The sequence below is a fragment of the Lepisosteus platostomus genome, chromosome 21 (genome assembly GCF_059453375.1).
Source record: "Lepisosteus platostomus isolate fLepPlt1 chromosome 21, fLepPlt1.hap1, whole genome shotgun sequence".
NCBI lineage: Eukaryota > Metazoa > Chordata > Actinopteri > Semionotiformes > Lepisosteidae > Lepisosteus > Lepisosteus platostomus.
In genome coordinates, this window is record NC_142631.1 from 552,105 (window position 1) to 565,303 (window position 13,199).

Below are 13,199 nucleotides of genomic sequence, written 5' to 3' on the forward strand. Positions count from 1 at the left end.
CAGAGATTAGAAAAAAACCTTGTAATAGCACACGTAAATCATAAACGGACATCGTCCATCCATTCATTCCTCCATTACCAGAAAGAGCTCACGACCTCCCCCTCCTGAAACCAGAGCACCCACACTGACCCCCTGGAACCCAGAACGAAAAGCTGGGAGACAGCAGTGGAAACAGTCACTCCTCCGTGATGCCCCGAGTTATTTTTAAAGTAATTAAAGCAAAGTAAGTAAAGGTGCTTATTAAAAAAAACTTGTTCTGCAGGGCTCAAAGTCAGCAAACAAATTGCAGTTAAAAATGAAGCACTGATAAGGTTTCCGATGTGCAAATCAAATGTGAAAACTCTTTCTGAAACTGTTCACTCAGGAGACAGAAATGCACGCGGGGAGCTTCATCAGCCTGTGAGGCACACAGGGACAGGGAAGCAGCAGAAGAAAGGAGGAGGGAGGAACGAAGACGGGAGCAGGAATATAAGGCAACAAAGGGCATGGGGGGTGGAGGATGGTGGGAAGAGGCGGCTTCACCAGGGGACGCGGGCTAGAGGTCTGTAAACGATGGAGAGGTTCAGAAAGAAAAGTCACTCTTCGGATGAAGTTGGGAACTGTGCTAAACGACACTTCTGGTTTATGATGTCTTTCTGTTAAAGGAAAATAGAGTATCATGTAAAATGATTTAAGAACTCTATAAGCTAGCAGCTGACATTCAAGCAAACACCATGATGAGAAAGCAAACGGAGGTAATAATGCAGGTTCTCTATTTAAACCGTCTGGACGAAAAGCTTTACTAACAGCACAAGCCGCATGTTCGACCAGGCTGATGTGTGTTTTGCATTTTAGATTATGTTGCCATGCAGCCCTCAAGCTGAACATGCAAACTCCACACAGAAGCCGCTCCAGCTCCGGGGCGCAGAAGCTATGAGGCAGCGCTGCACACGACCACACCAACGTGCCACCCTGCTACAGCATTTTTTGACTGAGAAATTACATTTCACAGAAAGCAGAAAAAAAATACTTTTGAGAAGGTTTCAATTTTTATACAAATAAATTAAATTAATTCTTGAAATAACTAAGGCATTCTAGTAGAGCTCACGTGCATGGCTAAAATTTCAGATCATGTCCAGGAGAATGCACAAACCTGTCATGCACTACTTCAGCTGTTAATCTGGACTTCAGGGACCATAAACGTTTTTCCGCTGAACAACACAACTGCGACTTTTCTTCCTAAATCATGAGTGAAAAGCAACAGGGCTCTAATGGTAGTGCTGCTGACAGGAGTCGTGTACCTGCAAGGGGCTACCAGACAGCAGCGCAGACAAGAAGTCTGATTCATGGACCAACTTACATGAGATACAATTCAATACCTCCACCAGTTCTAGCAATTGTTCCAAGGAAAATCAAATCATTTGCAAAAGTTGATCTTGTGCAGATTTGGGCCTTAATTTTCAACAAGTCAAACTTTCATTACATTCTAAGCTTTAGGTATTTGGTTACCTGCTTACAAGCCGTCTCAGTTTTGATTATTTCTGTGGGGCATGTTGCTATGCACTTGCTTGTTTCTTGGACTGAATACAGTGCAGCCCAAACCACTGGTGCTTCAGGCTGAAAGCGTTGTATAGCAGTGTATCTCAGCAAAGCTGATAAAGCCTATACACAGAAGCTCAGCCACACATTGTGTGGACCCCGAGCACGATTTTCCATGAGCAAATTGTTCATGTGAATAATTAGCTACACAGGTTGCGGTCTGCCTGCAGAAAGAAACGGAGCTCGTCTCTGGTCTGAAAGGTGAAGCAGATAGGAAATGAAACGTCTTGTTGCTACCAGAGAAGATGAAGTGACGGAGGGAAATCGTTGTGGTGAAGGAGACCGCACGAGTGCTTTCCTCGTTGGAGCTGCAGTAGGCGGCCAGGGTCGTGATCAGTTTCCAGCTAGCTCTGTGCTGAGAGCTTGGAGCCCATGTGTTTTTCACATCCAGGCCTACAGGATTACTCATGAACTCTGTTCTAAGTGCACCACCTTAAACAGCCTCAGGGGAGGGCGGGATTAGAATTTCACACACAACAGTTTCCACTCCAGGAGACGATCAGGGCTCAAATTCAGCTTACATACTGTTTTGTGTAACACACACAGAAAAAATTAAACACTGTAATTAAATTGGCATGTCCCAGACAGGAGAAGGTTTCATTTATGATGTTGTGGTCTGGCTATTATCAGCAAAGAAACACACCATCCTGAACAAAAGGCACTGTGAGATGTGCCTTTTGGGCACTGGATCTCCCTCAACCAGAGCCGTGCACACATGGCTGGGAAGGGCCGTCTTTTAAATGAATGGTTTTGGGGAGAGGGAAGGGCCAAAAGATTTTCCTTCTGCTTTGCTGTGACCGCGAGAGAAGGCCTGTGAAAGACGAGGAGTTCCATTCAGCGTTAATCCATAACGGATGGAGCTCCGGACGTCGTTATGAGGTGAATCATTTAGAAATGGAGCAAGTGACTTTGAGATGGGCCACAAGATGTGTTTAAACTCCCCTGTGGGCTGTCTGCAGCAGACAAGGCCATGATCATGGCCATGGCTGCCTTACGTTAAACAGAACACAAGAGGGAAGGCTCTGGGGGAAAGAAGTGAAATGTTGATCTTATTTCCATTGTGCTTCTCCTCCAGAGAAGGGGTCACGTTCCACAACTTCCAACCTGGAAGTCAAACCTGACCCTCCCCTGTCTTTACTCAGACCCAAGGTGTCTCCATCAAGAAAGGTGGAAATCGTGAAGGACACTGTAGTATATAAAATGAATTTCTTGAATTTTTATGAATGACAGAAAAAAAATCCTCAGATTTACAGACTTATAGGTGTCTTCATATGGTCATAACTCAGAGTGTGAGACCTGCAGGTAAGACACAGATCAGCCGTCTGCCAGAGGAAGAAGAAACACAGGTTCTCTCCTGATCACTAGAAATCGACCCTTTTTTTTTGGAAAATTACATCATTTTCAAAGAGAAGCTCAGCTCACAATGCAGTTCTTTTAAACCTGCAGCAAAAGCATCCCGTTAATTACAGAATTTTTCACTGCTGGTTTGGAAATAATCATAGAAGCATACCAAAGTGCACTATCTCACTGTTACTTTTTTAACCTTCTGCAGGCCTGACTGAGCCAAAAAAGCCACGTGCATTTGACATTCAACATAAGATCCAGCTGTACAGGCCATGGCGAAAAGATCTGCTGTTTCTGATTATAGTTTGGATTTGTAATCAAATCCAATTAAATTCTTCCAAGAACATGGAGACAGTGGAATATGATGCAATAAACATTTAATTGCGATAAGTATTTAACACGTATTCCATGGGCATGAGAAAAACTTGCACACTAAACGTTCAGGCATGTGAAGACAGTGCCTCTTTTCAACACCTCACCTCACCCAGGGCGCTCCTCTGCTTTCAGTGGCACAGTGCGTTTGAAATGCAAACTGGGTATTTACTTGTCTTACACACCACCTTATCTGCCTTCTTCATTCACTAAAGCTTAGGCAAGGTTATACAGCTGTCTTTAGTGTAATATGGAATAACAGTGCTTTTCAGAATACTTACTATTAAAGCCAGTATTACTTTCCCATGAAGAACCGCAATGCTTTTGTCTGAGAACTGGATGTGCAGTACTTGATTAAGCGGCTGCTGGCACTGGGTAGTGTATGACACATCATCTGATTCCCCATACTTCCCCAGCACTAAGGAGAGCGCTGAGCCAACCCGGGGAGCTCGCGTGCAGCTCCGAGCTCTCACCCCGTCTCGCAGTGTCTTCATGAGCAGGAGCGGTGAGTGAGCTACTTTATAGAGACAACAGGACACTGCGGTTCAGTTAAAAGAGCGCAAAGAGTGATTTGGGATGACAGAATTCGAGGAAATACCCAAGCAATTAACTAGAAAATGGAAGAATTCTCTTACTTTAAGGTTTTATTTTTTCATTTGCTCTTAACCACCCCTTTACACGACAGTTTTACACGACTTTGACAGGCCATGAGGCTGTACGCTCAGAGTGGGACCGATCTCAGTGCCGGACAGGAAAGCCCTCAGAGGGGGACCGATAAGGTATCAGACACAAAGGTACTGACTGACAAAGTCAACATGTTAGACTTCTTCAGAAGCAGCGGTGAAACACGAACCAGAGAGTGCAAATGGAAAGCAAAGGGAAAGTGAATTTAAAACAGGGAACAGAAGGCACAGTTGCTAATTTCAACAGAGGGTTATGGGAGTCCAGAACAAGATAATAGGCCATATGGCTAAAGATGATATCCTGTCTTCTTTGAAGAAATGGCTGGATGACCTCCACTCATCTGCAACCACTATTAGCGTCTTACGAAGCGACAGGACAGGAGAAACTACGGCTTTATCATGCAGTAAGGGATCCAAGGGCCTGGTTATTAGGCAGTGGAAAGATGGCACGTTCTTGGGCTCTGGCTGTCTCTCAGTAGCAAGGATAGACATCCAAGCAGCAGGCTGCATTATTACAAGTGTGAGGGAAGCCACGAGTTGCCCTCTTCTTGAATTGAGAACAGTAACTTCATCCCTTTCACAGAACCAGACGCAGCTGAGACCAATTTCTTTCTGAAGCTACGAGGGAGTTCATATTGCCAGAATGTGATTGAATTAGTCTCTGCCGGCCCGGCCTGTCAGAGGAAGGCAGCCCCAGTAAGAGTAATGTCTGTGAGCCTGGCATTTTCCTCTGGTTTCGCCAGGGCTTGCCTCACAGTCTCCAGTGAGCGATGGTCTGCACCCGTGCCCTGATGGCTGGGTTTTGCAAAAGAATGAAGCCGCAGGCATCACTGAAGGAAAAAGGATTGTGGGAGAGAATTACACTGTTCCCATTCCTAACACATGATTAAGTGTAACTCGCAATTGAAAAGGAAATGATCTGTGGAAACAAACGTAAAAATATTCATTAACAGATGAAACATGAATGAAGAAATGATGAAACCCCTGGAAGAACTGCACCATCACAATCCCAGAGGCTCATCTGTGCCTGACAGGACACCATTTAAGTTGTCAAGAGAACAATAAGTCCCAGGGAACAAACATGAATCCTGTCGCAAAGAAGTTAGATCCACTTGAGAGTTTCATCCGATGTGGCAGGAAAAGCCAGGGGCTAGATATTTCCAGCAAGGAACCTTGCCCAGAAAGATGCATGGCATAAAGACAACATGAAATACACAGCTCTTCTGTTTCATCAATACCACTCGAACCTGCAGCTGGTCGAACAGAACACACATCAAACTGCTACAGAAATAAAAACACTTGTCTCTCTTGTCTTATCATATTAAGAGTCTCCCCGAATAAGGTTTATTCAGAGCTGGTTCTAATAAGAGGAGGATAATTTCGTGAGGATAAAGACTTCCATTCCTGAAAATCATTACTTTGATATCAGTATTATCACAGTGCTGGCATCGCAGTCTTTTAACTCCACGCTGCCTGAATTGGGTTTGCCCAGCATGCAGCATGTCTTGTCACTTTAACCACATTTAGAGTCTTTAACCCTCCCCCAGTTCCTACTAAATAACACAATATCCCTTCATATCCAGGGAGACTGGCACCTCGGACCCCTTCAAGCTCAACCGGACCATTTCAACCTGTGATTTAAAGAGAATGTGAAGTGCTTCGCATGACAGTCTATCAGCTTTAACCAATGAATAATTAAACAATCTTTGTTTTATCACACTCTGGTAAGGAACACTGCAGTATAGCTGCCATCTCACAGATCAACAGAACACCTATTTTACACTGTCCAGGGACACATTCCAAGGCACGAGAGGTACTTGGATGGAAAAGACTTGGGCCAGTGTGACGGGGGTAGCCCAGGTGAGGAACACAGTGTGACTGTAGACCCACTGACCCATTTTAAAAGGAAAACAGGAAATCGAGGAAGGGCATGAAGGAGAGGAAGCCATTTGGTAGTGTGGAAGGGTGGTTTGTGTCAGGAGACTCTGAGCCTCCTGTTCATGGTCCTGAACCTGCTCTTAGTGTTTGGATATTCTGCTTCTTTGTCAGACTGCATTCACTGCTGCCTGTTCCACTCTTCTTCCAGACCAAGGTTTTCACAAGATCAAGATCATTTTATACCACAGTGAAGGTTTCCAGAAATATAAGTGCTCTCTATTCATCAACAGAACACGGGAAGCCAAGTAGAGATTCATGAAGTTTTGGCTATTATAACAGACATCGTAATCTCCAGGTGACCTCGGTGAAACAGAAGAAAATCAAATCTTTCTCCACGCAGCAGCTGACTGACTTCCAACACTTTTTTTCCTATGTTCCCAGAACTTTTTTCCTCCAGATTTAATTGCAGGAAATGAATGAAATTGGTGTTGTATCTTGTAAGGCCTGAATGGCTCTAAAACTGATACAAACAAAACACAGGCAAGGGGCAGGACAGAAATGCAACTCCAGAGACGAACAGGCCAGGGAAACCGTGACCTAGCTGTAGCTCAGTGCTATCAGGTTTAAAATGTCTGAATGTCTCCAAGCATGCCTGCTCACTAGAGAAGGGCACTTCCTTGCCCATCACAAATCTAAAGCTGGAATCTTGACATTTCTGGACTTTCTTAAGTTGTGTTTTTTTAAGCTGAGTCACGTCAAGGGCTACTCAGTGAAATCTGCTTGCTTACCTCGGGCTGTATCGCTTTAAAGACTGGGGCATCCATCAGGGTAATCTGGCTCTGTGAAAAGGAAATAAAACAAGCTCCATTAATCTCTTCACTTTACCTCTAGGATACCTGAATAAATCACCTTTCTTTAAGCCTTCAGTGGCCACTGAAGATGAACACATTCTCTTCCCATTAACCAGTGAAAGCAGCCACAAAATGTATGCAGCCATAAACTGTAAATTACCCAAATCTTCTCACGAGGTGCTTCCAGCTGGACTAGGCAAGAGTGGTTGGAGTTTTAAGTGCAATACTGCTCCAGGACCCGTTAGGAACAGTATGATGCTACTGGGATATTTTAGACATCAGTCACAGCACCATCAACTTGTTGCCTGGTCTTATTTTTAGATCCCAGACACAATGAAAGGCTCAGACTGGTCAGTACTGGGAGGGAACAAAATGCAGGTTGCGGCTATCAGTGGTGTGGGCCAATAGGAGGTGCACTTCTCTTTGGACCACAATTTCCAAACCAATACTCCAACATGGTGTCTGGGGACACTGTGCTTTAAAAGGTGTTGTCCTTCAGGTAAGATATTAAACCCAGGCCCCACGACTTGATCATTAAAGACCCCAGGGCACCGTCCGTAAGAGCGTCCCAGTGTCTTGGACAAATTCTGTTTTGGGTTTGTAGTGTCTGACATCCCTAAAGTTCCTCCTTAGTTCAACTGGTGCAGCAGTTTCTCTCTCCTCTACCTGATTTGTTCACTGTTGTTCTGTTACTGGTGTGGAATGACAGATGAAATAGCACCAAGGAAACGTAAGGAATTATCTTTATAGGAATCATCATTCTGTGTCAGGACCTCTCTGAATTGAGAGGATGGGTCCCATGCAACTCCATACAGGTGTGACAGACGGACCTCTATGGCCTACCTACTTACCGCAAACTCCTCAGGTGTGACTTTCAGCACGTCAAACACGACAGCGTCATAGCTCTTGGCGTAGTCCACACTCCGCCCATCCAGAGAGTCAGAACTGCTGCTGCCCTTAACGCAGAACAGCATAGGAATCAGACAGAAAAGTCACAGACACAAAGGGCTGCTCTTCTCATCACTGTGTCAACACACAAACCCTTGAGCAGACATCATGGAAAAACAAACTGAAGAAACTGAACTGTTGATAGAAATGCATTTAACTGGGTACAATTTCAGGTGTTCATTTGTTTAAAATAATTGTAAAATACTGTTAATGTGCACGTAATCAGCATAATTAGTCACCAACTCAACATTTAATGCTAAAGCGCACAAACACTAACACTGATCAAAGCTGGAGAGCAAAATCCGAGAACGCGTTTGCCTCTAGAGTAAAAAGCCTGAATAAGATTTGTTTTTTTAAAAAGGAAGAAATTAAACCTCTTAGAATATTAATTCAGACAAGATTTATTCACAGCACTTTCTCATTATACTTGGAAATTCAGGCTAAGGCTGGGAAATAACGAATTTCCTTCAAAACTAGGAAAAGTCGGCGCTTGTCTCCGACAGTCCTGGTTCGTGGAATCTCTGGAACTAAAGGAACCTTCTTCTGGACCCCAAAGATTCACAGTGATCCGTCGGGCTGCAGCCTTAAGGACAGAGCCTGTGTTTACATTAATGTAAGGAAGCAACTTACACTTTTCCCTGAGCACGGTTTCTGCAGAGTTTCCAGCGCACACAAGAAGCTATTTAGCTTTGATATCGTGGTGGAAACACGGCCAGCTCGCCAGCTCATATCTGAGGCATGCGGCTGAGGACACAAGACCACAGGCTGGGCCGTGACAGCCTCCCATTGCCATCCCCTCCAGGAACAGCACTTTATTTAGACTAAACCCCCCTTTAATTTGGTGAAGGACCAAAACTAAATTTTAAACATTTAGGCAATTCAGATGTGGTTTTATGCCTTAAATGGTATTTGTCTGCGCCTTCCAATGCCTATGAAGAATCTAAAGTATTATTATTAAAATCCTGAGCACAATGCTAGAGAATACTGCGCATTATAATAACATGTGAAAGGATCCCTCAGGTGGTCACTGGGTTGCTCAATTTTGTCTTATCATACTTACCATTCTTCTTTTGGGCATGGCCTATACTCTTTCAGGAGTGTAAGTTATTAATTAAGCCATTATTTTGCAGTAGGAAAGGGTTATGATACCAGCTGTAGCACCAGATATTTCTTAAATTTCAAATAATTTAAAACTGGAGATCAGACAGCCAGAGCTATGTTTGTGAAGGAGGTGCAGTGCTTTAAAAACAGGGAAGAATAACAAACATGGGAAGATTTATTATGCCGTGTACAGTGCATATCATTCTCATGCAAGATTGAAAACCCTTCATTTAAAAGGTCGGAAGAGTTAAAAGCTAGGTTCAAGTGTGAGTGCACGTCTGGGGCATTTTATAGTTCAAGTTTTACTTGGCATTGAACCTGAAAACTTTGGGCACTTCATTTAAAACTGTCAACTGTCACCTTTGCTAGAGAAAAACATTCCATTTGTCATTTTTCCAAGACTCTGATGATCACTCGCTAGTGGGGAGGCAGAGATGGGGGAGTCACGGGGGAGCCCAAACGACGGGCGAGCGGACGGGTACCTCTGGAGTGGCGGACGTGACGGTGACGCTGGCCATCCGCCCATTCCTCCGGTACATGCTCGCGGCCGGGCGGGGGGGGGCCTCAGCTGCAGGACAGGCATGACCTGCGATCCATCCCTGCAACACACACACACACAGAGCACAGGCGCCTGAGGATCCACTCCTGCCTCCCGCAGCAGACCTGAGGCCACCTGGCGGGTTCGGGCCCCTTCGGCGGGGTGCCCTGGCACTGCAACACTGCTGGCCTGACAAAGAGTGCAGGAACGAGGAAGACGAAGGGGCTACGCAGCCCCGGACACGTCCCCCGGCAGCATATCCCTCAGCTCTCCTGTGTAATAAGGACGCCGAGGCACTGCTCTGATCAATATAACATCCGTCTCGCCGGACGACACTGCGCATGGCCAGACTGAGCTTGGCCAGAGGTTCGGGGGAGCCCCTGGCCAAAGGAGTTGCCTTTGGGCGGCTGGCTAGGGCTGGTGTGAACATAGATCAGCATCTGAAGATTTTCATGCTCCCCAAGAGCAAGAGCTGAATCACAAAGGATGTGACAATCACTCCAAAAATCCCGCAAGGCCTCCTCAGGCAACACTGGAGCTCTGTGAAAGGGAGCAAAGCTTTTTCCCTGATGTGCTAATAAAGCAGCAGAGCCCTCTAACCCACAGACCAGCAGACACGGAAGGAGTAAAACACATAGGAAAATATTTCATATGACCTGAGAATGGAAACGCCCACACACTTTTAGATTTTAACGTTTCACAGACGTGCCAAATGCCAGACTGAAAGTTAAAGCCAGCTCAAATCAATGGTGAAAACAATATTTCTATTTAAGTAAAAAAAATTATGCTCATTTAAAGCTTTTATTCATCGATAGGTTGTTAATCCTCAGCACTAATTCCAAGGCCTCATCTGGAAATTATTTGAAATAATTTAGGTTTACAATATTCAGAACTACAGTAAATGTCAAACATTTGTTGGCGTTCATCTCATTTTCTTACTTCTTTTGCTCAGTTTAACAGAGTCACTTACGACCATGGAAACACTATTGCACCGAGTTAATTTGAATAAGACATAACCAGAGACTTTGACATGTATGGCACGAAACTTGGATGACAAAAGAAATGAACGGTCCAAAAACAGAGCTCAGCAGTCCCACAATAACTCTTTCTTTTTCTAGACGGGATGCTTAATCCTGAGCTCAAGACATTACATTGTACTGCACAAGTCAGAAGAAGGATTTCCTCCACAGACCCCATGACATACAACAGAGCAGTTAATTGGAAACATCTGAGATGCAGGAGGTGAACAACACCGCTAAATTTTAAAAGTCACAATTTCCACATGTGCATGACATCAGCCGGGGAGCAGCGTGTCCACTGTGAAGAACCAGGCATCCTTCTCTGTTACATAACACACAAAGGAAGGCAACTGTCCTGCCACTTCAGCTGTACTGCACTGCCACCTGGAGGGAAAGACTGGAACGTCACCAGTGGTATGACGTGGTAGTGGCCAATGTACAAGCACATATGGCAAATACACTCCTCCATCTCTAGACAAACTGGATTTTGTTTACTGGAACTGGACCTTTTCCACTTTGGATACAGTAATAATCCCAACCACAATCCTATTATATAGCGATTTTTTTAGCTGTTCTGTCAACTCTCAGCCAAGGCTCACCTTAAAATAATACATACCTGTATACCTACACGCCATTTCATAAAGGACAAAAAATCTGTTCTGACCACACAAGTAAAATAGTCACCATGCAAGTAAGTCAGGGATGGCAACAGGGTCCTAGAAAAAAAAAAAACAGTACTGGCAGAGAAAAAAAATCAATGAAAACAGAACAAGACAGACCCCACCCAGACAAGACTCCGCTCTTGGGGTCTATAAGCAGTGCCGGGTTTAGTACCCAAGGCTCCACCCAGAGCTCCCCTTGACTGGCAAGAGGTCCAGCTCTGCAGCGTGACACTAAATGGAGGCACAACGAACAAGGACAGACTGTGGATCCACAGACAGTAGGGAAGCGGGCAGCTCCGTGACCCTGCCCTGCGCCACACACGGCGACACAGTGAGCCTCCAACATGCCAACCAGAAGGGGGAGATCCATCAGCGCTTTAACTTCCGGCCCCAAGGGACAAGAAACTGCACACCAGCAAACCCCCTCTGGAGCCCTGGTAGCACACACTCAGCAGACGCTTCTCAGCTAACTGCTCAACGCACGCAGTATCGATTTGCAGTTATGTTACTCCACGCATTAATGACCTTCTCCATAATGTAATTAGAAAGCACCACGGAAATGAATTAAGTGTTGCACGTTTTAAAATCCAGATAACTTAATAAGGACCAGAAAACCCACGAGTTAAGCAGCTTCAAGTGCATGACTTACTCCCGTTGGTGCAGCTTATTCAGTTTACTGCTGACACAGCCCTGCTGCCAGCTTTTCAGCGTCTCTGTATTTTGAGAATGGCCAGCTGATCTAGAGATGCTCTGGCATTCATAGTCAACAACAGTCATGACCTCAAAATATAACTGTGGGTAAAGGCTACTGGAAATGTGTGAGTGACAAAGACTGGACTCCAAAGTTAAACACACACAAAATGTTACGCACAGTTTTGTTATTTTACACAATTTCTAAATCACATTCTGAGGCGATTTTAAAAATGTAAAAATCTTAGAAATGAACATTGTGGAGTCTTTAAAAGCTCATGTTAAGTTCTGGTTTTGTTTCTTTGGTATAACTCCTGTAAAACTATCAATGGCCACCCGATGGCAGCAGTGTGACAACCACGGCACACCAATCACTACACCGGATATAAACAATGGTGACCGAACATGGCTCTTTTACCTGCTTCACTTGCTTTTACAAACCGTGGCATTAATGGGGATTTCATTTTCAGTTTTGTTTCCAGCGTGAGGACGGGTAAAACGACAGCCTTTCTGAGAAGCAAGCACGTAGAGCTGGTTGTTCAGGTGTTCGGGTGACTGGAAGGAAGACCGCAGAAGAAAAGGCAGCCGCTGTCAGTCACCCTGGGAGGCAGCAGGCTGGAGGGTGTCATGGCCGGGGCAGGGGGCCTCACGCCCTTGACGACAGCGTGCTCAGACGAGCTGTGAAGGCTTCCTGGGCGAAGCCACGCGGGGAAAAACGCTCACGGTTTCAGCAGCTGCACCAGCGGAGCCGACGGCCGCCTTGGTGCACTCGCAGCGTAAGCAGCTGGCTCATGTCGCGCCCGTCACAAACCTGCACTGAGCGCAGGACATCTGTCACCCCTCCCCCCCCACCACCCGCTGTCCCCAACCTTGCCGAAGGACAGAAAAAAGACAGACAGGAAGGCGCGATCAGCCATGGCCAGAGATGGCGCGGCACCTTGGGCACCATACCACGCCACAGCACACTTTAGAGCGTCAGGAAAAAAACAGCACCTGGTTCCTAAACGCGTTTCATGTTCTTTACCTCAGTTTTCCACGACGTCCTTAAACCAGCAGCCCGTGCTGGAAGCAGAGAGGGCAGTAAGAGGTGCCTGCTGCACGGTATCCCCCATTCAGGGGCTGGCGTGACGCCACACAGGCCTGGGTGCCATCTCGGGGTTGCTATGGTAACCTCCGTGGTGCTCCAGATTAAGGGCCTGGAGGTCCGCTTCAGAAAAATCCTTTTTAAGAAGCAAAGGGCAGAGGATGCCTTTTTAAAAAAGAAATCTTCATAAAAATATCCCTCCTTTTCCATCCGGAAAGTGTAGAAAGAGCGGAGAGCAAGGATCTGCCTGCAGTTCAATAATCGGTGTGAACCAGGCAGGTCAGGCAGAAGGCAGAGTCTTTTAAATCTGTGAAAGTAAGACACGCCGATGAAAGTGGTTCTGCATTTAGACAAAATTCACACTTGATTACAAAGAGCAGAACCTAAAAGTGACGGTGCTGTATCCACCAGGAGATGGTCATCCACAAGAAAGGAGTGAAGAGAAGGAGAG

General features: G+C 45.5%; 1 protein-coding gene across 3 annotated transcripts in view; it reads right to left on the reverse strand.

Annotated features, from left to right (window-relative positions):
* ralgps1 (Ral GEF with PH domain and SH3 binding motif 1) overlaps positions 1-13,199 on the reverse strand; it is a 144,961-nt gene that overhangs the window by 109,481 nt on the left and 22,281 nt on the right. For 2 of the 3 annotated variants that reach the window (XM_088615142.1, XM_088615141.1), the window contains 3 exons: positions 9,238-9,354; positions 7,558-7,662; positions 6,644-6,694 (listed from right to left, as the gene is read on the reverse strand). In XM_088615142.1, coding sequence (XP_088471268.1) covers positions 6,644-6,694; positions 7,558-7,662; positions 9,238-9,294 — 213 coding nt within the window. In that variant the 5' untranslated portion in view covers positions 9,295-9,354. Of the gene's footprint in view, positions 1-6,643; positions 6,695-7,557; positions 7,663-9,237; positions 9,355-12,688; positions 13,056-13,199 lie in introns of those variants that run through there. The other variant, XM_088615140.1, reaches the window with a different exon arrangement.